The sequence below is a fragment of the Pimephales promelas genome, chromosome 2, assembly GCF_988280905.1.
Source record: "Pimephales promelas chromosome 2, fPimPro1.hap1.1, whole genome shotgun sequence".
NCBI lineage: Eukaryota > Metazoa > Chordata > Actinopteri > Cypriniformes > Leuciscidae > Pimephales > Pimephales promelas.
This window is the reverse complement of record NC_142770.1, coordinates 31531236-31556416: the sequence shown is the minus strand read 5'-3', so window position 1 is coordinate 31556416 and position 25181 is coordinate 31531236. Positions and strand designations below refer to the sequence as shown.

Genomic DNA, 25181 nt, shown 5'->3' with positions numbered 1-25181 from the left:
TAAATAGGTAATGTAATCTAAACATAATACGATACACAAACGTTGTCTGGATTGGCTCCAGAAGATCACTTCTGAAGATGACGCAGTTATAGACTAATATAATGAACAAGTAACAGCTAAAAACTCAAATTCTCTCACTAAAGACAAGAAACGAGATGTTAGAATCATATAAGCAAAAGATATAACAAACACTTTCTCTTGAACACACACACAATAAAGGAAACTCTATAGCGAACAGTGGACTGTTAATTATTAACTTTTTAAATGTATTATTTGACAAATCTAGTGTTTGATCATGTCTAAATATTTATTCAAATGCAAAATCTAAAAATAAGTACGGTAAGCAGTTATGACCTGCAATATTCTTTTGAATAACTAGACTAGCAGAGACATGTTTATTTATTAAAGAGCCATACAGGCACCTATTGTGTAAACCATGGCATTACAAATGGAAATGATCTTTTTTTGGCCACAAAATTACTCTAATTTGCCTCATTTGAAACCCTTTTCTCCATGTGAGCATCTAGTACACTAATTGTAATATAAATATTTAAAAAAAAAAATAGAAAAAATATGATTTTAAGTTGTTTCTCAGCTGTTTAATTTGTCATCACAAGTCATCGCATCAAAGTTGTCGTTGCCACTGGTAGGCAACAATTCGACACACACACACACACACACGCGCACACACACACACACACACACACTACAAATCACAATTGTTATATATGAATTGAAATATTGAGTTTAATAACAGCAGATTGTTGTTGATTGACGTTAGGGTTCATCTGTCTGTCTATTGTAAATGTTTGCTTCAAAAATACTTTCGATTTCACATCATAAAAACAACAGCCTAACAAGAAAAAAATGGAGAAAATATTCAAAAACTTGTTTTTAAATTTGTTTTCCATAAACCTTTAGTTGAGTAGCAAATAATGAACAGCCTTCTGTAACTTCACATTTAAATCTCGCTTAATATACAATATGAAGATCCTAATAATTACAAATGACTGTGGAGAATGTAATACACTTACTTGCAGTCTTGTTCACTAAGAAGAGAATTTATCAGTATTTTAAACTCAGTAACGCTTGTTGTCAGTCCGCGCGCATCGTTCTCAGAATCTCTTGCTGGTCTCGATGGATTGTGGATTAAACACATAAATGGCCACATAAATTACATTTTGGTAAGCATTGTGCAAAATTGACATCTGTAGACATGTTTCCTGGATCAAAGATCAGATCAGATCCAGTGAACAACAGGTTTAGGCATAGATATACAATAAAGGTTAGATGTCTTACAGCGGAGTCTCTAACGTCATCACTGGCGGCCATCTTGTCACAGGCAAGCTTTTTGGCGGGCTCTGTGGTTCCTGATGTAAGGTGAGTGATCTGCACGGACACAAATGAAATCTATCACGGCTACTTGAGCAAGTTATCAAGGCTGTGACCACAATCGGGCCTAGAAAACACACCAACCCTGAAGAATTTAAAATAAACATGTAATTTTTCTATTTTTTTTAATTATAATAGTAATATTCATATAAAAAAAGTGTTAGTTTTAGTAAAAGAGTTTTAGTACCCTGTATATTGATTTAATATAAATAACATAAATACCTTGTGCGTGTATATTTATTGCACCTATCTGTTTTATTCAATGTTATTTTCATTTGGAAGTCCATGGTTATAATTATTCATAAGCATGTAGTGTCATAACTACATCTCTGACGTTTATAACAAACCAAATCGTTTGAAAATCGGTAGAAAATTGAGCAAGTTATGGCTATTTAGAAAGCAGATGCACCATTAAAACACAATGTTATGAGCTGACTGTGGCAAGATGGCCGCCAGGTGCGGATGTGGACCCCCATTGGCCAGCAGAGCAGACGAGACATCTAGCCTTTATTATGTATATCTATGGGTTTAGGTGTGGACAGGTGTTCCTTTAGTTTTGCTGTTCTTCGTGTGTTTTCCAGGAGGGTTTGGAACAGCTGAACAGTGTCACAGCGACACCTACTGCACTGGAGCGGGATACCACATATATCTCTAAATCCTGTTTAAAACCTCTTAAATAGACATTTCAACAGTGCATCTGCTATATTACCCTGTTTCTGGACTATTATCTAAGATGCTGGATATTGTAAATGACTGACATCCTGAGGTTTGTATTTATTATACATTCAATCCTTTTGTTTTGTATTAGGACACAAATGATTCATGACTCAATAATAGAGCTGGCGATATGGCCAAAAATATCATCATAATTTGTTTGTTCACAATTAAACTCCACAGAGTAAGCCGCCTTTTAATTTAGGGTTCTTTTTTCCGCCTTTTAATTTAGGGTTCTTTTTAAAAGTGTGTTTTTTAATATATTTTCTGGATTCTATGTTTTATGATTTAATAAAAATTTATTCTTTTCAAATGTAATCAGTGTCAGTGTGTATTCAGTGTGTGACTCTGAAGAGGAGCTGAAGATAAAGATCATGTGGATTGTCCTCATACAGTGAGACTGCAGAATGATGCTGGTGTGTGTGTGTGTGTGTGCAGATGCTGAAAACGTACTCAGTTACTAACGCAACCTCAGAAGCTTAAAGCTTAAAATGTAAAACACATTTTGCAGCGGCACAGCTCGAACAGTGAGTGTCTGGCTCTCTCATTGCGGCAACTGCACATCCAATGGCGCGGGCGGCTCCAACGTGTGAGCCAATGAGCTATCATTACGTCAGACAGTTTTTAATAGGTAGCCTAAATCTTCTATAAATATTTTTGAGTATTTTATTTTATTTCATTTGTCTACTCAAGTTCTTTTAAGACTCACTAGACTGCTTATTCTGTGCATTTTGGGCACTTTTTGTGTGAAATCATATTTCTTTTTGTCCATCAAGTACGCTTCGCTTTCACTTAAATTGAGCATAAGCAGTGCAGAAAAAAACAGATTGGACGCCGAAACCCTCATTTCACTGTCGCTCACGCGCTGTTCCTGCTTCCGCTGTGAATGCACTCATTGATTAACATACACGCCGACAAAAATACACGCCACTCACGCATGCGGTGTGAAACGGCCATTAGATACACGCCATTGTGTACACATAAATCTCTGAACCGTATTCTTCATTGTCTAATTTTTGTCAGCCTACATACGTCATCTGGTATAATTGAAACGATTGGCAAGACGTACAGGCGCATTTGATAGACATTATTAGCACCCAATAAACGGCTCTGGGCATTCGTAAACCATGCCTCAAATACAAGAAAATGAATGAATCTCAATGAGACTTGGGTCTGATGTTAGCCAGGCTACCCGAACCCAGTTCAAGCCCAAAATCTGGTTTGAGCAAAGGAGTGGTATGGTTACAGGATCTACCTTCAGAGCAGACACAAAGACAGATATCAGAAAGCCTACAGTGTCTCTGATAAGACAAATATGCCACCCAAAGACACATAGTTTTATCATTAAGGCTACCAGGTGTTTGTTCATGAGCACAGAAGGGTTAGAGTAAAATGTGTGTAACTGCTCCTGTGTATAAAATTGCCATGTCCAGATGGTGTACAATCAAGTGAATGTGATGTATGTACAAGAACAGGGAGGGTAAATCCAGGAAGTCCTATTCTGAAAAAGCAGGAGTGTAAAACCAAGTAGTATCATTTTGAAAGAGCAGGGAGGAGGCATTACTATTGTCCAAAACTAATGTTATTGTTGTTTCTTCAGATGGGGATATCAGCACGAGGAATTGGCAAGAAAATACTATGAAATGCAGCATCGCCTCTCACACACGGATGTCTGGATTCAGGATTTCACCCCTGCACTCATTTATTGGGGCCTCACCTGATGGATATGTGTCCTGCAGCCGCTGGGGTTCAGGTGTCATAGAAATGAAGTGCCCATTTTCTGTAAAGGACCTTTCTGTTAATGAGGCAGCAAATTCTGTTGAACACTTTTGCCTTGACAAAGATGTGCAAGGATAAGTTAGACTGCATACTATTATCAAGTGCAGATGCAGCTATTTGTTACTGACAAAACATATTGTGATTTCATTCAGTGGACTGAAGAGGAAGTACTTCACCTTTTGTTGAACGTGTCACTCCTGATTGGGCTTGTGACTTCTTTAAAAAATGTATCATTCCAGAGATGCTAGACAAGTGTTTTTCTGCACCAAAACCAGCAGCATTTGCTGATCATAGTCAACAACAGTGGCGCTACTGCTACTGAGACAGATGCAGGGAACATGTTGGTCTGTGCGTCAGGTTTTTGTTCAGTTAAAAAGTTTCACCAAACCTTCTTTGGCATGAAAAGGGTCCCAAAACAGTGGGTATGTCCCAGCTGCCGAAAAGTAATGAATGCCCCAAAAAGAAAAAAAAAAACCTTAGTGAGGAGACTGTGAAATGAGTAAATAGTAATTGCTGATGCTGTACTCTCTTATTTATGAATAATCAGTTGTTAAACCAATATTTTTCTCTTCCCCAAACAAGGATATGAAACATGGGTATGTCCGTCATATCAAATACACCAGAACAAATATCTGCTTGGGTGGAGCTCAGTTGGAACGGGTGGATGTGAAGCTCGATCTGGAAATAGACTGTGATCGCATCCGAATAGCGAGTGATTAAAATGATCAAAAGTAATGTCACAACAAGGAAGCAAGAAGTGAGAGTCAAAAAGGTTTATTTCCTTGTTGAGCGCATCTGTAGCCAGTCACATCAGTTCACTTTACTGTACGTCCCCATCACTGGAACCACAGATTCAGGCACATTTATAAGTGCACAACACATGCTCACAATCTTGTCAAGCTTGTCACATCATTTTCTCTGTCTATGTCCGAAAAACTTATAGGGACAGTGCTTTGCAAGACTGTACTTTTGACGGAGATCTCCTATTACTCTTTCAACGTGTGTCTATCCTAAGAGAGGCTAGACATCTGGTGTTCTCCAAGTCAACAGGATCTAACTGCTTCTTTCCACGAGTAAATGCTGTAATCTTTCCTTCAGCTTGGCATCTGGACTCTTTAACCAAGAAACCTCTGTCTGCTAAAACTACGTCTCCTGGGAGCAAATGAGATATAAAGTTTCTTTGTTCTGTGATGAACTTGTCACGTGTGCGACTGACCTCCCCATCCAGTGGAGATGAAACGAATTAAGGGCAAATTCGATTAAATATTTCATTTTGTGGTGTGATTTGTATGATGAGTAACAATGAGCACTGGCTAGCAATCTACTGGGTTTCTCTAGAAATATTTCCAAACAATCTACAGTGAGGAAAATAAGTATTTGAACACCCTGCTATTTTGCAAGTTCTCCCACTTAGAAATCATGGAGGGGTCTGAAATTGTCATCGTAGGTGCATGTCCACTGTGAGAGACATAATCTAAAAAACAAACAATATATGATTTTTTTTAACTATTTATTTATATGATAAAACCATTTTTCTGATTCCCTTGTCATCAGTAAAACGGGTGGGGGATTTAAACGCCATTTACATCTGTTAGCGCTGGGTGTCTTGAGTTTGGCCCAAATGACTCAAAAGTCATCCTCAAACCTAGACATGGCTATGTTCCCAAAGTGGTCGGCACCCCGTTGAGCACAGGTCATTTCCCTATCGGCTCTGCCAGCATCCGATAGTGATGTGCTGTTAATCTCCTCTGCCCAGTCAGGGATCTGAGATTTTAGATTACGAGATCCGCCCCATTCAGGCGTTCTTTGCAGCTTTTCGTTTCATATGGAGGTCGCACCAAAGGTCTCGCTGCCTTGAAACCAGGGTATGTGAGCGGAGTGGAGCGGCAACAATTTCCCCTCCACGCTCCAAGCATTATATAATCACTCCGCTCCAGCTCCGCTCCGGGTTCACCATTTACCGCTCCCGCTCCACTCCTCGCTCACTGATATCAGAAACACCGCTCCGTGTTCGCTCCCCAAGGAAATTCCGAATAAAGTATTTAAGAATGCTTTAAAATCTCACAAAATGTCTCCTCATCATAATAGATACATAGGCATAGTAAATAAATAAAAAAACAACGTTAGGAGAATAGTTGCAATGTTGTTTATTGGATTTGGATAGTGTGCAAACTTTTCCTATGACATGCTATGCTTATTACAGGTTATCAGCATTATAAATTAAATATCATTGCTGCTTTTTGCAGAGCACATTTTGTTCGGAAAGAAGAAAATAACTACGTTTTCATCAGTTATTTATCTACGGGTCGCTACATTTCTCACAGATTCATGCTCATTTAAAATGACTGTATGATTACATTTGTTTGAATGCAATGCATTAGTGAGAAAGCGATTGCGTTGGTGAATAAGTGTTACCTGTTTAAAATGTGCTTTCACCCCACCCGATCCAGCGCCCCATCTCATGAAAGTGCGTAGGCTATCTATATTTTATTTCTCGTGGGCATAGCCTACGATACGCACTTAATGGCAAGAACGCACTTCACACTCATCCTAACCAAGGGGTTTAGTGTGCGTCATTTGCACGCACAAACAATTTTTTGGCATATAATAATAGGCACGAGAAATAAAATGTGTGCTATAGATTCGCACTTTCATGAGATCGTGGTGCCCGCTCATATTCAGTACAGGCTTGATAACTATAACCTCCCGCAGCCACTCATGTCCATCGGCGTCATCATAACCCTCACATTTTTTTCTGATTTGAGTGATCCATCTGTATCATGCTAGCGTAATGTGTTTAACACGTGAATCCTTACTAAAAATGCAGTTCTATAATAAGCCGTTGGCATGAATTGTCCTCGTGATAGAGCGGTAGTGGAGCGCGCTCGGAGCGAGTGAAAACCACGACGCTCCGACTTTTAAAAAATCCGCTCCGCGCTCCATTCAAAATCATGCCGCTCCACTCCTCGCTCCGCTCCCACTCCACTCCGCTCACATACTCTGATAGTGGGGGCTCAATTAACAAATCTAAACTAATAACTGGTAAGTTGTTATATTTCACAGGGAAACTTTCGGCTATGGTATCAATTGAATCAACAAAATAGTTGTTTAGTGTCTGTGCCACAGCAGATGGATCCTGCATAAGCATCCCATTGTTCTTTAGTTGTTCTTTAGTTATTAGTTTATGACTAGATGCAGTGTTACCTGTTAGTTTATTGATCTGTTCCCAAATCGCTTTTGAGTTTCCATGACAGTTTTTAATAATTGTTATAAAGATGCAAATTTTTGTCTGTCACAAGATAGTTTTGACTTTATGGCCTTTTTAAGGGCATTGTCTTTCATTAAAGGGGGGGTTGACTGCGATTTCACTTTTTTCATTTTAAATAGTGTGTAATGTTGCTGTTGGTGCATAAACATTATCTGCAAAGTTCCAGCGCTGAAAGTTCAGTGTAAGCAGAGATATCGTCTTTTAAAAATCAGAAAGTATATTGCCTACAAAAACGACTGGATTGGGACTACAGCTGGGTTATGGTACGTCACTAACCCACACATTTGCATCAACCCTCCCTCCGGAATATGCAGAAAAGGGCATGGCCATATTTCAGAAGCTCCAGCAGCTCGTCGAGTGTGTTGTTCATGCAGCTCTCAGTTCTTATGTCTTCGAACTTCGCACGGACGCTGTACTTCGTCAACAATGGATACAATTTATGTTTGATTATGTTCCTGAAAATGACGATCGTAATCTAGCTCTCTGTGCTGCGCATTTTACGGAAGACAGCTTCCAGAATCTTCACGTGTTCAACACCGGATTCAGTAAGAAACTGTAAACATGAAGCAGTTCCGACTTTAAAACCAGAGGCAGCAGTTGTTGTGCCACAACCTGTAAGTAGGCTAAGACTTAACCATTTTAAATGTATTTGCATGTGTAATTCCAGACGTAACGTTAGCCTTGTGTTTTAGCTTTTTTCAAATGCCAGCGCTAGCTTTATTGCCACTAGGCTATTAGTTCTGCTATTTTGTGTCTACGACAAACGCGTACAAACATGAATTTTGTATAAGTGCTAATGTTGTAAATGTATTTTTCATGTTTTATGACGTTATTTTCGATTTGATCAAGAACGTAAACTTGCCACCGCTGTTTGAGTATAACATTAGTAGCCAGTCAGTTGCTATTGTTGCCAGTCAGATGCTATTGTGTTAAACAAACGTGTATAAAGTTTAAAAAATATAGCAAATTATCATTCAGAAACGTTTATTAAGAGCCGTGTGTGGTGAGGTTCTGTTTGACTCTCTTCATCGCGGCTTTCTCGGTCTGATTCTGGGTCATACTGAGACTGCAGTTCGACGCATATTTACATCTGGACCGGTGCTCATGACGTGCCCGTTGCGCCCGTAAAGGTAATGGGCGTTAACTTTCCGGACAACGTAAGCGACAGTTTAGCCAATCACAACTCACCGGACCAAACTAACCAATCTGAGCCCACGACGTGTTTCTGAGGGAGTGTTTTCATAGAATCAGGAAGTCAACCGCTCGTTCGAGGACAGAGGAGAGCGCGGCTGACAATAGACGTGAAGTTTATGAAAAATAAGACTTTTTAAAAACGAAAAACCACGAATACATGTTATATTGCACCCCATAACACAATCATGCAAAGAAAAAAAGCAGTCAACCCCCCCTTTAATTGTTTGATATCATCACTGAGCCAGGGAAAAGAATGCTTTCTGTTTTTGTGTTTAATTGCCACTGCAAATTCTTTCATTTTTGTTTGTAAGCATTCAGTGAATTTCTGACTAATTATTTCGAATTCATTGTCCATTAATAAAGTGTCCCAATTCATATTTCTTATTGCTGTGTGAAATTGTTCTTGTTTGCTCCTCGGAATACCGATGAAATCCTTTTTTTTTCCGGAATAAGCTGCAAATCGTTTTCTGGTTAATTTTCTTGTTATCAGCACCATGTTATGATCTGAGAGACCAGTTAACAACATATTGAAAGATTTTGTGATCCGTTCTGGATGATTGGTGAAGATTAAGTCAATTAGGGTGCTACAATTGTTTGTGATCCGTGTTGGTCACCTGGACAAGATTAAATCCATCCATAATTTGCAGCAGTTTTTTCCTTGTACTGTTATCGTCCCAGAGTAGATTAAAATCACCCATCACTATAACCTCCTTTTTTAAAATCTCACTGCTTTGGCATTTCCTTAAACTTATCATAAAAGTCTATTTTAGCCGATGGTGGTCAATATAAGACTAATAACTAACTGGCGAACCACAGTGAAACCTCGGACCGTCCAGACCCAGGCGCCACACAGAAGCACCACCAAGCCCAGGGGCGAAAACTGCAGCTGCACATGCACTCTCCACGGATCCAAACCGCTGCCTCCCCGGTGAATCATGCCGAAGATCCAGCCCACCATCCGTGCAGGAGCCAAACTCGACAGGGTCTTCTTTCCCCGCTGATTCTGCCAAGCCCGTTCCCTTGGCTGTGGTTTCGCTAAATAGCAGGTAGGGACAGTGGGAATCTCGTTCATCCATTCATGCGCGTCACTAATCAGATGACGAGGCATTTGGCTACCGATTCCGACGTCCCCCAATTGATGTCAGATATCGTCACCTGGTACGATACCCGGGGGGCGACTTTCCGGGTTTTGAGGCGGCCCGTCCTCCATACTATTGCATCCGGAGATGCGGCATTTAAAAATGCCTGACTATAACTAATAGTCAAGACCGGGGGATACTTACGTCACCGACTAGCAGCGCATGAACCAAGGAACCGCACCAATTCGTCCTTTGAAGCCATTTTTCAGACTACATTCCGGGTCGCGGCATGTGGATTATATCATTTCGAGATTTGAGCCCCACCGTCCCACTTCCAATATTGTAGATCCGGCCTCCTCGCACCTAATTTCACCTGCTACGGTCCTGGTCCGCATCTGTAATGACAAGGCAGAACAGCAAAAACCCTGAGGAGCTGACCAGGCCCTCATTTACCTTCCCTTTGGCACCTCCATACCATCCTGAACTTATCACATGGGGGGTAACTCCACCGTTCCACACACCGTCCCGGATCAGTAGGGTGCCAGCTGCCCTGCCCCGGCATACCCACCCTCTGTCCCTAGCGCTTTTTGGCCCGGGAAGGATGACACCAGAGAAGGTCCGTCTGTGGCCCAGAATGCGGTAAGCAGGACACTTCCAGCCACCACTGTTTCCTTGTCCCCCTGCCGCAGGAGAACCCCCGCAGAGGGAGAGCCCAGCTAATGGCTTTCCGCCCCTACCCCGCACACCGTCCACAGAAAGCTCCACAGCTGTTTCCAGAGGTCCATCTTTCGGGTTTTGGGGGATAACACGACCGGCAGACCGTCCCAACCCCAGCGCGGGGTAGCTAAACCCCCACGCCAGGAATTGGCATCACTCCAGCGATATCCCCCTAGTTCTGGGATTTCCGCTCATTATTTACTTCCTGGTGGTTCCTTTCCCGGCACCCCTTGTCAGCACAGGCCAACCAACATAAACAACTGGTTTGTCCGCCCTCACTTGTCCCGTGGATGGGGCCGTACACCACAGTCCACTGACGTTTGGAAGGGCGACTTCCCTACTAGTCATCTTATCCATGGGCACCGCCGCACCCGCCGGGTGCTGACCGGACTTATTGCCCCAAGGTCTACCATGCGGAGGAGTGATCACCACTGCTGTGAAGCCACATCAAGGTAGTTCGAGACAACAAGGGACGGAGCTGAGTTGACACCGGGAGGACTGGTTGAGTCCGCCCCAGCTTCCCAGCTGCGCCCGGCCAGCAGGCTTGTTATGTTGACGGTATAATTCTCTTTGACCGAACCGTCAGTAAGTAATAATGATGGGACGCCTGACCCACCACACTACTTTAAATTTTTCCTGGCCGCCCTCACTGATCCACAGCACACTTTTAGGCTCTCAGGGACAGTTGAAAAGCCCTCAACAAATCCAACGAGTAGAGAAGGGTTCTCCGACTCATCAATTCGCTGAAGGACTTAACCCTTGCCCGACTGAGTCCGATTGCCGTCAACGTCCTGTAGTTTCTGGTAGGCCATAGGCCCCTTGCCCCTAAGGGAAACCCAATGACCTCCACCTCGTCAACACCCAACTCTCACCCAATTACCTCGCTGTGGGGACCGTAGTAATCAAGTTTCTCCTGCGCAGCCCTGGTGAGGGAGTCAGGAGCATACTCGTAACGCACCGTTAGATCAATGGCCAAGGCTTTAGAATCACAGATGAGCACCAGGTCAAGTCGTCGCAGCTCCCCCTGGAGGGTTCTGAACTCCCATTCCCAGTGGACTTCCCATACATGGAAGTACACAGTTTGGAGTGCCGAGCAATCCTGGCTTCCTGGATAGCCGGGCATTGCCCTAAGATGTGCGAACAGGACGCCGACCTATATGAGCAGCGCCTGCAGGCCGCCCCCGCCTTGGCCCTGCCTCTGTGTAGAAACTCTTGAGTGGGGTAAACGCAGGTTTGGACCTGAAGGGCTGCTATATACAATCTCTGGGTAAACCCGATGGGATTACCCAACCATCCGTTGCTGGCAACAGAATTATGAAAGCCAAGTATCCCCACTCCTTGAGTTGGAAGGCCTGCCCATCTAAGGAATTCGTCCTTTCTCCAGTCACTCGGGACTGGGCACACCCGGTGGTGGCTTGTCAACGAGTCGGTCGTGTCTCCTCTTGCGTTCAAATCCTCCACACCCAGAGGTGGGAGGGAGTCCTCCTTTCCACCGGCTCTCCGCAACGCCCCCTTAAACTTGGATCTCATACGAGAGTTATCCATCATGATCCAAACCAACTCGTCTGCAGCGTGATAAAGGCTGTAAAGCCTCTTCACCTGGATTGATGGGATTTGTCGAGAGAGCTTGCAGATTCCCAGGCCGCCGTCCCTGTTCCTTGCATAAATTAGCCCGTCACAGGTACTCTGTGGAAGGTGGAGCCACTTCTTCACAAATTTCCTGATAGTCCTATCGAGGCTCTGGAGTACACCGTCACTAACCTCACAGAGGTCAGCTTGGTAGAAAATCCGGGGTATAATATACTGATTTAGGAGGACCACCCTTTGTGAGGGTTTAAGTAGTGATTTCCCGATTTTCAGGTACCATTGGTCAAGAGCCACCCCCAGGTCAGGCTTTTCAACCCCTCCCCAGGGGTTGAATTTCACACCCAAGTATTTGATTGTGTCGGCAATACTTGTTTGCTGCAGGGCCATGCCCCCAGACCCCATGGGGCACAGTTGTTCACCGTGAATGCACCACTGCAGGGCCTGACAAGGAAGCTGTAACACTTCCTCGGATTAACCCGCAAGGAGGTGGTCTGACAGAATTCGTCCAGAAGCCGCAGGTTCTGTGCCATATCACTCCATGATCCTCCAATCAGCACAAGGTCATCAGCGAAAGCAAGGGAAGTTACTGTAAGACCTGCGACAGTGTATCCTTTGCCATAGCATTCAAGGCCTTGGATGAGGGGGTCCAAGGCTAGGTTGAAAAGCAGGGGTGACAGTGGGTCTCCCTGCTTAACACCAACCCGCACTGTAACATCGGGGGTTTTCTCACCTCTGACCTCGACAAATGACGTACTGTCCGTGTAGATTTGCTGGATTACTTCTACCATATGTGGATCCACGTTCATCCGCCCAAGAGCTGACAGGATGTGCTCATGTGAGACGGTGTCAAAAGCCTGTGCAAAGTCGACGAATACTACTGCAAGCTGGCTCCGCTCTTCTTTGCAGTGGCGGATGAGGCCTTGCAGCACCTCTATATTCTCCGCACACCCGGGGCGAAACCCCCTTTGTCTAGGGTGGATCGGGCATGCTTGTTGGGCTCGCTTATTAACCACACTGGTAAAAAGCCTCAAGATCATAGACCCGATGGTGATCGGTCTCCAGCTACCAATCTCCATCACCGCTCCTGGGTCTGAAATCTTAGGGATTAGCACCGTACGACTTTTCTTCAGACTAGTTGGTATGACACCTGTGAATCACCACATGTTGAACAGACAAGTGAGGGTCTCGCACCTAGGGTCCCAATTGAGAATGTCCCGTTTCCCGATCCTGTCTGGGCCTGGTGCGGATGCGTTCGATACTTGCTGTAGGCTTTGTTGGATCTCGCCTTGAGAGATGCTTCCCACTAGGTGAGTATTATCAGCACCCACCCTTACGTCGAATCGACCGAGCCCGCCGAAGGGAGCTGGTGAGTCCCATTTTGCCCGAAACGTGTTATAAACTGTTTCTATTGGAACTGGACAGATCTCCACCTTGCCACCGTCCAAGATTGATTTTACTAGGCGGGCTTGGTCCTTTTTAAAGAGGGACTGACCGGTGTGAAATGCGCGACATTTGGCGAGCGATTTATGTTGGCACCACCTGACTGCCCTTGACGCTGGTATTGCCCTTCCGTGCCGCTTTGTGGGAATGACTCTCACTCTAGGATTACAGCCCCGGAGCATCCTTTGCGTTGCCGCTTCAACCAGCTCGGGTAACTGGTCGCTGCCTTCCAGACAAGCTCTTATTACGTGGATGTCCTCCGTGCCATCGCCTTCCACCTCGCTCACCATTTTGCGGGCCACCTCTTTAAGCAGACGAAGGAGGCCTCCCTCTGGCAAGTTCGGCTGTCTAGGAAGGATCGATGAACTCGCAACAGGCTCAAACGGTGCTTCACTGCTCGTTGCAGGACTCGTAAGTCCCACTTGAGCTGCCCCGGGAGGGGCTACTTCCTCACAGTCCCTCAAGGTCAGCGGTGCGGAGTGGGAGCGGAGCGAGGAGCGGAGTTGCGTAATTTTGCCAGGAGCGAAGAGCGGATTTTTTAAATGTCGGAGCGTTGTGATTTTCTCCCGCTCCGAAAACGCTCCACTATCGCTCAATAACGAATCACGAGATAGGACCAAACCACTGTGAGGCGGTGAAGGAGGGGTGCTCAAAATGTTTCTAATCATATTTTGCATTTGTTTGCATTTGAATTGATTTACTAGTACTTTCACAAACATTTATATGAAGTATATATCATTTACTTAATTTTACCCATGCTGTAATGATATTTTCACTGAACCCCTCGCTATTTCCACCTGTGCAACTCCATATGATGGACGATTGTATAATTTGTTAATAAACACAGTTAAAGAAAAACAGAAAGATGGAGTTTCTGAAATATTACCGTGAAGAAGGGGTGAAAAAATATAAATGTATTGTAAAAGGTAGTGATGACAAAGGAGAAAGCGAGTGCGGGGAGGTGATCACAACGTCAAAAGATTCCTTGTGGAATCTTAAAAGGCATGTGTCAAGGAAACACGGTCACGTTTTTCGCTCACACGTGGAAAAAAAATCTGAAGGTCGGTATTATTCAGTTGCACAACCTAAACCACTCAGGCAGAATGAATACATTTGTAAATAATTTGCAGCATAGGCTACTTATTATTTGCATTTAATTTTAGCGCCATAATATGTTCAATTTACATTTATTTGCAGAGAAAAAATTACAGCAAACATGTAAAGAGACACAGAGCAGTGCATTTAAAGGCTTCTTTCAACAAAGAACGACAAAAGCACATATTTCACAGGAGAAGAAGAGTGAACTAGACCAGGCTTTCTTTAAAATGATCTACATGGACTATGAGCCACTCACCAAAGGAGAAAGAGAAGGGATGCGCTATTTTGCGAACATTGCACAGCCTGGCTACACTCCACCTTGCTACAGCACGGTCCGTGACACACTCATGCCACATGCTTTATTAGAGTTGGAGAATAAATTGCGCATTCTGCTAGAGAACTGCAATGGACTCTCATTGGCCCTTGATATTTGGACGAGCCGACTGTACGAGCTGTATGAAAACTCATTATTATTATTAATATTAATATTATTATAAATAATAATTATAATAATACAGAAGGGCAAAATAATCATAATTGTCTTGTTCTTGTAGGTTCAAGGCAAACAGATTGAGATCCGGGAGTTGTTAGTTCGTCAAACAGAACTTCTCTGCAGCGTAAATAAAAGAGGAACATCCCCTTCCCTTGTCGCTGACCCTGTGACTGTCCCTGACCCTGAGCCATCGAGCGCAAAAAAAAATCAAGTCAATGTTCCAGTCATACGCAACTGTGACCTGTTCGTCTTCTACAACGCTAGACGTAAAGGGAGAAGTCGAGCAATACCTTGGAATGCCAAGATTGAACACCGAAGTTGACGACGTCCTTCGCTTCTGGAAAGAAAATTCCAATGTACTCCCACAACTTTCACAAATTGCAAGACGCATATTTAGCATTCCCAGCGGCTCGGCCAGCGTGGAAAGGGTGTTTTCTATTGCTGGTCTGATGTCCAGCAATAATCGCATGTGCTTGGCACCTGCCACTCTGCAAAAGCTTGTTTTTCTGAAAGTTAACGCAGCACTGGAGAAGATATAGCTTTGCTTATTAAAAAAAATGTTCAACCAGCCAGCATTTTTTCCTGTTCATATTAGGCTATTTCTCGATACTAGCATAGCCTAATATAAATGTTGGCTTAAAGAGATCTATATTTTTTCGTTTGGAAATTTGTTTTACTTTATATTTTCGTTTGGGATTTATTTATTTATTTAATGTAAAGTTTTGCATTTGATATTTTTATTTAATATGTTTTTTATTTGATAGTTTATTTTTTTTAGCCTCATTCCAAACTTATTTTTTTATTTTGCTTTGTATAAAAGTGAGGTAAATGATTTGACGTTTGGGCGTGTTCAAAATTCCAATAAAGTTTGTGGATGTTCTTCTCTTAGTAATGCGTATTCGTTTACTTACATGTATCTTCTGATCAGAGCCAGAGGTTGGTGTTATTTAAAAAAAAAAAAAAAAGTTTTACCATGGAGCGAAAACGGAGCGAGACGTATTAAGGACGGAGTGGGGAGGGAGCGAGGAGCGGAAAATTGAATACCCAGAGCGGAGCTTGAGCGGAGTAATTATGAAATGCTTTGAGCGTGGAGCGCAAATTCTTTCCGCTCCGCACCGCTCACATACTCTGCTCAAGGTAGTCTGGGCTCCTGCCTCCTCTTCCGTCTGGTTTCTACCAGAACCTTCCCCCTTTCTCACTTCCTTGATCCTTTTCCGATTGCGAATATCTGGGTGGACGTGCAGTTCGTGTATACTCAGCGCTCTCCTGGTTCCAAAACTAGCTGTACATTCCGAGCACTTTATTGCTCCCCGGGGTTGGGGCTTGAACCGCCGAGTTGGCCTGTTACTGTGTTTGCGCTCTCGGTTACCGTTGACTGCCCTACTATAAGGCGAGTCAGGGCAACCAAGCACTCTCGTAAACCAAATTCCGTAGCATAATTTCGTAAAACTGTTGAGCCACCACCACCACCATGATCCCTGGCTCCGAGACCATGAGGGGATCTAGCCATACTGTGGTCACCCGATCCAGAGGCTTCCACTGGGTAGCTTTTTATACAGGGAGACCTACCAGCCTGTATGATGCCAGAATTAACCGACATCAAATCCTCAGGTGGCCGTCGATACGCAGAGCGGGAAGGAGCAGGATGTCCCTCATGGTCAATGACCGGACATCGGCCTTCCCTGGTGCATCATCATCCAATCCGCCAGGACACCCTAACAGCCATATACCGAGGGAGAGGTGCTCTCCCTGGTTCCCGTACACCAGAGGTGTCTGCCTAGTACAGTTTTCCAGTAAGGTGCTGTTATATTCCTCTCACTATACAGACAAGGGATCTAGTGGGGCCAACGGGCTTAGAGGGAAGCACCGTCTTATATCGTAGTGCAGGCAGGGAGGAGCAAGACCACCTCTCATGGTTATCAACCAGGTGGAGGCCTCCCCAGGCACTCAATAGTTCCAGTCAATCAGGGATCCCCAACAGGGGTTCCCATTGGCAAAAAGTAGTTACCATCAAATCTTGTAAGTTTCAATTGTGCAATCCCTCCCTTATACGATGGCGGGTCATGGGAATAACGCCGCCGGATCGCGGGTCAGCATCGTTTACAGTTGGAACTAAGACGGTATCTGATCGTCTTCGAACCTTCGACTTTTGTTCTTGATTAATGAAAACATTCTTGGCTAATGCTTTCGCTCTCGTCCGTCTTGCGCCGGTCCAAGAATTTTACCTCTAGCGGCGCAATACGAATGCCCCTGGCCGTCCCTCTCAATCATGGCCCCGGGTTCCAGAAACCCACAAAATAGAACCGGAGTCCTATTCCATTATTCCTAGCTGCGGTATTCAGTGACGACCGGCGGCCTGCTTTGAACACTCTAATTTTTTCAAAGTAAACGCTTCGGGCCCCAAGGACCGGACACCCAGTTTAGGGCATCCGACATCCAACTACGAGCTTTTTAACTGCAGCAACTTTAGTATACGCTATTGTAGCTGGAATTACAGCGGCTGCTGGCACCAGACTTGCCCTCCAATGGGTCCTCGTCCATGGGTTTAGGATATGCTCATTCCAATTACAGGGCCTCGAAAGAGACCTGTATTGTTATTTTTCGTCACTACCTGCTGTAGTTTCGTCAGCGCCTGCTACCTTCCTTGGATGTGGTAGCCGTTTCTCAGGCTCCCTCTCCGGAATCGAACCCTGATTCCCCGTTACCCGTGGTCAACATGGTAGGCGCCGAATGTACCATCGAAAGTTGATAGGGCAGACATTCGAATGAGGCAAGCCGAGCTGTTGGATCGGCGCTCAACGCTTGAAGCATCACGCGCCGACGCTCACAAATCAGTGGTTAGTAACGTTAACTCTTTGAGTCCGACTTCGTCTACTCCGTATGTTACTCTGCCCAGGACGCGATCATCTCGGGCTTCATTCACTCCGGCACCGAAACAGCAACATGGACCATGGATCACACAGCGGAAGACACGAGCCAGGACCAGAGCTGCCTCTCCGCCCCTCCCGGTCTTCGAGATCTCCACCCGGAACCGCTTCTCCCCTCTTTGCGAGCCTTCGGGGGAAAGGTAAGGTGCGCACTCACTGCTTTCCTGGTGCTCGTGTTCTTGATGTCGCTGCACAGGTTCTCGAGATCCTGAATGGTGACGAGCGTGTCGGAGCTGTTGTGCTGCACGCGGGAGCGAACGACATCAGGCTGCGGCAGACGGAGGTTCTGAAGAAGGACTACAGGAGCCTGATCGAGACGGTACGCAGCACAGCGCCTAAAGCAGCGATCATCGTGTCTGGACCGCTTCCCACGTACAGACAAGGACAGGAAAGGTTCAGTAGACTATTTGCATTAAATGAATGGTTAATGTCATTGTGTAATGAACAGAAGCTGCTCTTTGTAAATAATTGGCATCTGTTTTGGGAGAGACCCAGGCTGTACCGTGCAGATGGACTCCATCCCAGCAGAATCGGAGCGGCTGTGCTGTCGGACAACATCTCCAAGACGTTATGCACCAGATGACTAGTAAGTCAAAGTCCAAATCACAGCCTTTGCGGTCCAAACTTAACTAATATGCATAGTGTGGAACATTATATAGAAACTGTGTCTATTCCTCGTTTAGTGAAGCCAAACAATAAATCTAGTGCAGGATCTAGCAAAAATCTTATTGTAATCAAACCAGAAAATCTAAATATCAGTGAACAAAAACAATTTCTAAAGCTAGGTCTTCTAAACATTAGATCGCTCACACCTAAGGCGGTTATTGTAAATGAAATGGTCACAGATAATAACTTCGATGTTCTGTGCCTTACTGAAACCTGGCTTAAACCAAATGAGTATTTCGGTCTAAACGAATCTACTCCGCCAGGATACTATTATAAACATGAGCCTCGCCTGATCGGTCATGGCGGCGGTGTTGCAACAATCTATAAAGATATTTTTAATATTACTCAGAAAACAGGTCACAGGTTTAATACATTTGAAGTACTTGTGCTAAATGTTACGCTCTTAGATGTAAGAAGGAAATCCATATTATCTCTAGCCCTGGCTACTGTATATAGACCTCCAGGGCCATATGCTGAATTCCTAAAAGAGTTTGCAGACTTTCTCTCAGATCTATTGGTGAATGTCGATAAAGCAATAATTGCTGGAGATTTTAACATACACGTAGAATGATGCTTTAGGGGCTGCGTTTACAGACTTATTAAACTCCTTTGGGGTTAAACAAAACGTCAGTGGTCCCACTCACCGTCTAAATCATACACTAGATTTAATTATATCATATGGAACCGATCCAACTGATATAGATATTATACCGCAAAGCGATGATGTCACTGATCATTACATGGTGACTTGCATAATACGTACTGCTGAAATATGTCATGTTGCGCCACGTTATAGACCAGGCAGAACAATCCTTCCAACCACTATAGATGGATTCTCAAATAGCTTACCTGATCTATCTAAGCTGCTAAGTGAACCCAAACAAACAGATGAATTAGAGGAAATGACTAGCAGTTTAAGCACCATTTTTACTAGTACATTAGATATTGTTGCACCAATTAAAAAGGTTAGAGAAAACTAAAGCACCATGGTACAACAGCTACGCATGCTATCAAGAGAGAAACTCGCAACAAACTAATTTAGAGGTCTTTAGAATCGCGTGGAAAGACAGTATGTCACGTTATAAAAAGACACTAAAAACAGCCAGGGCTGAGCATCTACGCAAACTAATCGAAAATAACCAAAATAATCCAAGGTTTTTATTTAACACCGTGGCTAGACCAACAAATAAACAGACATCACCAGAGCAAAATATACCGTTACAGTTCAGTAGTAATGATTTTATGAATTACTTCAATGAGAAAATAGAAAGCATCCGAAACACAATTATAAATGTACAATCCTCTATGGTGTCTTATGATTCAGCTTCAATTATGGCCCCTCTAGAACAACTACACCGCTTTACAACGATAGGACAGGAGGAGCTAAATAAACTTATCATTGCTTCTAAACCAACAACTTGTTTATTAGATCCAATACCCACTAAACTACTGAAAGAACTATTACCTGTAGTGGAAGACACCCAACACCACCGCACACCGCAACACACCCCACACGCACACACCACACATCACCTACCACACACTCCACACGCACGCACACCCCACACACACATAAACACCACACACACACCCAACACCACCGCACACCGCAACACACCCCACACGCACGCACGCGCACACATCACCTACCACACACCACACATGCACACCCAACACCGCAGACACACACCCTGCAACACACCCCACATGCATACACATGCCACACGCACACCCAACACCACACACGCGCACCAGACACCCACACGCGCACACCACACACCCTTTAGGGCTTAAAAACGCAAAGAAGTGGAAATCTTAAAAACGCCGCTCCACCGCCGCGCTCCCGTGTAAAGGGTAAAAACACAAAAGTCTGCTAGACAGTGAAGGTTGTAAGCAGGCAGACCTGATGTTATTGTTTGGCAGTCTTTCACATTGCCACCTAGCTGCCTTTTGCACCATATTGTTACGGCCAGCTCGTTTCGAACGTACATAAAGAGATACAAGTACAACAAAATGACTTGCAAGTTTTTACTTGTCCTCAAAAATCACAATTAACTGAATATAACAAAGTCTAGGGTTTCAAATCAAAAGGGGAAAATCATAATCCGGTTGGGGAGTAAAAGAAGGCTGGTATGGGCTGTAAATCAAGAGGTTCAAATGACTTCGCCAGAGGCTGTCGGTCCAATGGACGAAGTGAAGAGGAGATGTTTGATCCAAGGTTTTATCCTCTTCACAATTGAAGATAATCAGGTAGCAGGTGTGCGTGATCTCCCATGCTCTCTGAGCAACTACGCCCCCAGTAGGCGAGCAAGCAGAACGCAGGGTCGTAACAATATGCACACGGATTTCCCACCCATAACACTCGGCTAAACGCAGAATAAAAAGTGAAAACGCAACGCCACTTTTGCGTTCTCTCTTCAGATCGTTTCAGAGTAAACACAGCCTTAGATAAAGAGGTTTGAGTGATTAATTATCAGTATCTAACCTGACGAAAATGTATTTATTATGTTATCCACATTTAATTTGATCTGCAGCAGCATTGTGAACTTTTGTAAAGATATGTTTAGCCATTAACTTTTAAATGCATCATTACATTCAAATTGCAAACATGAGGAGAGTATCCGCATGAAAGACCCACAACTGGCAGATAAACGTGCGATAACATTTCCCTCCGAAACGGTAAGAAATCAAATTCAATTGAATGGAGGATTTTAACTGTGATGAGATGATTGACAGGGCAGTTTACAGTGACAGGATGCACGTGACAGACACTCATTTACTACACACTCATAAGTATTGTGACGATCACCAGTTGGAGTGCCCCAGAGAATCACCAGAGGGCACTCCACATCAGAACTGATCATTCCCACCAGAACTCTGTTTCCCATAAAGCCTCATCCCAGTGACTGATTACACACACACCTGCACCTCATCAGACTCTCCATATAAGCCACACTCAAACATGAACTCAGGGCGAAGTATTACATTGCCACGGCTTGTAATTTCTGAGCGTATATCCTGTTTCTGGTTTCTCTGGTTTTGATCCTGGTTTGTTTCCTGACTTCTGCCTGTTTGCTGCCTGCCCTGATCTCCTGCCTGTTACCTGACGACTCTCTGCGCTCACTCTCTGATATCCCTGTTTTGCTGTTTCCTGACCCCTGCCTGTTTGATGATTCTAAATAAAGCTGCACTTGGATCTTATCTCGTCTCCAGTTTTGTAACAGAATACTTCGCCATACCTAGATCCAGCAGCGATACCAGCCATGGACACAGCAGCCCAAATCCTGTGTCTCCGTCAGGGGAATCGTTTGATTGAGGAGTACGTAGAAGATTTTATCAAGCTACCACCTTTCACCTCTATGAGCCAGGACTGCCTGATGATCTTCTTCCGAGGAGGGCTATCAGAACCGCTCAGTTCATTCATGCCCTTGCATGAGCCTAACGGGACATTAGAGAGCTATATTGCACTGGCCCTTCTGTTAAGCGGTTCAGTGTATACGGTGGGTATGGTAGATGAGGAACTCCGTGAACCCACAGTATCCCCTCGGACTGAGTTTCTCCACATCACACCCACCAACCCAGCCATCGGATCGGTCTATGGCCATCCAGGACTTGTTTCCAGCGTGGCTGACCCCCCCGCTGATGTCAGCTCGTGCTACCAAGAGAACCATCGCTCACTTTCGCCACGTCTCAGCAGAGCTTCCAGAGCCTCGCCACGTCTCTGCAGAGCTTCCAGAGCCTCGCCACGTCGCTGCAGAGCTTCCAGAGCCTCGCCACATCTCTGCAGAGCTTCCAGAGCCTCGCCACGTCAGCCACGCCGAACCTGCGCTCACCGTCAGCCCTGTCGAGTCTGCGCTCACCGTCAGCCCTGCCGAGTCTGCGCTCACCGTCAGCCCTGCCGAGCCTGCGCTCATTGTCAGCCCTGCCGAGCCAGAGACGCTTCACGTCAGCCCTGCCGAGCCAGAGACGCTTCACGTCAGCCCTGCCGAGCCAGAGACGCTTCACGTCACTTCTGCCGAGCCTGCGCTCACCGTCAGCCCTGCCGAGCCTGCGCTCACCGTCAGCCCTGACGAGCATGCTCTTCACTCAAGCCTCGCGAGTGATGAATCTCCAGTTCAAGTGAATGATTATGATTATCCAGTTCAAGTGAGTCATGATGAGTCTTAAGTTCATGTGATTGAGTCTTCAGTTCAAGTGAAACGGCGCCGCAGGAGGAGGAGGGCTCGTTCGGTTCGCCAGGCTTCGGTGAGCATACCAGGACTCCTCGCCCTGCCGGCCCCGCCTCTGCGCCTCGCCTTGCCGGCCCCGCCTCTGCGCCTCGCCCTGCCGGCCCCGCCTCTGCGCCTCGCCTTGCCGGTCCCGCCTCTGCGCCTCGCCCTGCCGGCCCCGCCTCTGCGCCTCGCCTTGCCGGCCCCGCCTCTGCGCCTCGCCTTGCCGGCCCCGCCTCTGCGCCTCGCCTTGCCGGCCCCGCCTCTGCGCCTCGCCCTGCCGGCCCCGCCTATGCGCCTCGCCCTGCTTGTGCCCTTCAAGCTCTTTTCAAGCTGTGCCTTTTCAAGCTGTGCTTTAACTCCCTGTGGATTTCTCCAAGTATTGTTTGGGGGGGGGGCAGTAGGTCCCTTGTGAGGGCCATGGAGGCGATGCAGACATGGCCTTCGTCTCGTCCTGCTTTGCCGTGGCCGCCCGAGGGGTCCTCACCGCCGTGGCCGCCCGAGGGGTCCTCACCCCCGTGGTCGCCCGAGGGGTCTTCACCGCCGTGGACGCCCGAGGGGTCTTCACCGCCGTGGACGCCCGAGGGGTCTTCACCGCCGTGGACACCCGAGGGTCCCACAGTTCCGCCCTGGCCACGTCCACAGCCTGCTCTGCCCTGGTCATGCCCACAGTTTGCTTTGCCTTGGACGCCCGAGGGTCCGACAGCTCCGCCCTGGCCTTCGCCTGCACAGCCTGCTCCGCTCTGGTCGCCTGCTCAGCCTGATACGCTCTGATCACCTGCTCCTCTTCTGCTCCACGGACCTGGCCCTCCATCCCACCCCCAGATCCGCCTTCGCTCCACCGCCCACCTGGACAGTTTTGTTTGTTTTGAGCGTCTGGAAGCCGCTCTTTGGGGTGGGGCTATGTGACGATCACCAGTTGGAGTGCCCCAGAGAATCACCAGAGGGCACTCCACATCAGAACTGATCATTTCCACCAGAACTCTGTTTCCCATAAAGCCTCATCCCAGTGACTGATTACACACACACCTGCACCTCATCAGACTCTCCATATAAGCCACACTCAAACATGAACTCAGGGCGAAGTATTACATTGCCACGGCTTGTAATTTCTGAGCGTATATCCTGTTTCTGGTTTCTCTGGTTTTGATCCTGGTTTGTTTCCTGACTTCTGCCTGTTTGCTGCCTGCCCTGATCTCCTGCCTGTTACCTGACGACTCTCTGCGCTCACTCTCTGATATCCCTGTTTTGCTGTTTCCTGACCCCTGCCTGTTTGATGATTCTAAATAAAGCTGCACTTGAATCTTATCTCGTCTCCAGTTTCGTAACAAGTATGTACTTTTTCTTCACAAAAAGAGTATATACTTTCAGGGCATAGTATAAGTAAGCGAATTGAGATGCAGCAATTGTAACACCAGCTTATTTTCCCAAGCCGATGAAGTCAAAAGATGCCCAATCTGGCAACCCTGATTCATTCCAGCCAATAATTGGGCAGCCCTGGCTTAAGTCATAAGTAGCCTACCAATTGCATGCTGAATTTAAAACCTAATTTTGTGCTTACAGGTGCTTTACGTGCAAATGGTTTGTGTCGCACAGCCACAGACACAGGCATTCAATGCCATGCCATAAGATTCAACTTGGCTGCAGACCGTGGTGCGGCGAGGAGGTGCCTGACCAACCGGTCTAACCAGGCTGAAGCCGATGATTAGGCTATTTTTTAATGTGTTGTTTTATTAAATAAAATGTTTTATTTCTTTCAAATTGTTTCAGTTTTCATTTAAATATTCTGTCGCAAGCTACACTTTGTTTTCCAATTCAGAGACATGCCCTTTACAAATTCCAGTGGCCTGTAGCATATTTGGGTGATTCTCCAACTAGGAGCACTTTTGGCACTGTGAGTTTTTGGAAAATTCACTCTCTTAAAAGACACTTAAAACGTCTCGGTTACGTATGTAACCCTCGTTCCCTGAGTAGGGAACGGAGACGTTACGTCAGAAGTGACGGAGATTGGGGGATTTCGCATAGAAAGCCAATCCTCTTCGAGTATTAAAACACGAGCCAATGGCATGCAATGCCTTGGGGCTGCGGAAATTTGCATAGCGTACTCCGCCCTACTCCGTGAGTATAAAAGGAGGAAGTGAACGCAACCGCAGTATGTCTTCGCTGAGGAGCCAAGACTGAACTCGGCCTCTACCCAGCGATACAGCAGAAGTGGCAGGGAGACGTAACGTCTCCGTTCCCTACTCAGGGAACGAGGGTTACATACGTAACCGAGACGTTCCCTTTCGTAGTCACTTCGAGTTACGTCAGAAGTGACGGAGATTGGGGGTCTGTGCCATCACGCCATCTTCAAGCTGTCTTCCAGCGCCCTGCGAAAGACTGAACCCCCGAGCTTTATCTCTTTTTTTTTTTTTTTTTTTGGGGATCCGACTTTGACCCAGGATTACCAAGGTACACTGGGAAACATATCCCGAAGGGGACATGCTACCAGTTGCCTACTAAAGGGAGGACTTAAGAATACATATGGCCACATAGGAACGCATATGGAACACTGGAGTACCAACCGCAGGTGGCTAATAATTTAAACTCCAGGGGTGGCAGATGGCTTGCCAAGGGAAG

At 45.6% G+C, this 25181-nt stretch overlaps 1 protein-coding gene across 3 annotated transcripts in view; it reads right to left on the bottom strand.

The window, feature by feature from the left end:
• The window catches only part of LOC120488318 (NACHT, LRR and PYD domains-containing protein 3-like), a 239598-nt gene extending 238370 nt beyond the window's left edge, over positions 1-1228 (bottom strand). For 2 of the 3 annotated variants that reach the window (XM_089121898.1, XM_089121888.1), the window contains exon 1: positions 1035-1225. Coding sequence is in view for 2 of the 3 variants with exons in the window: in XM_089121888.1 (XP_088978014.1) it covers positions 1035-1171 (137 nt within the window). In the remaining variant the exon portion in view is untranslated. Of the gene's footprint in view, positions 1-1034 lie in introns of all 3 variants that reach the window. The other variant, XM_089121883.1, reaches the window with a different exon arrangement.
• Positions 1229-25181: the final 23953 nt, after the last annotated feature.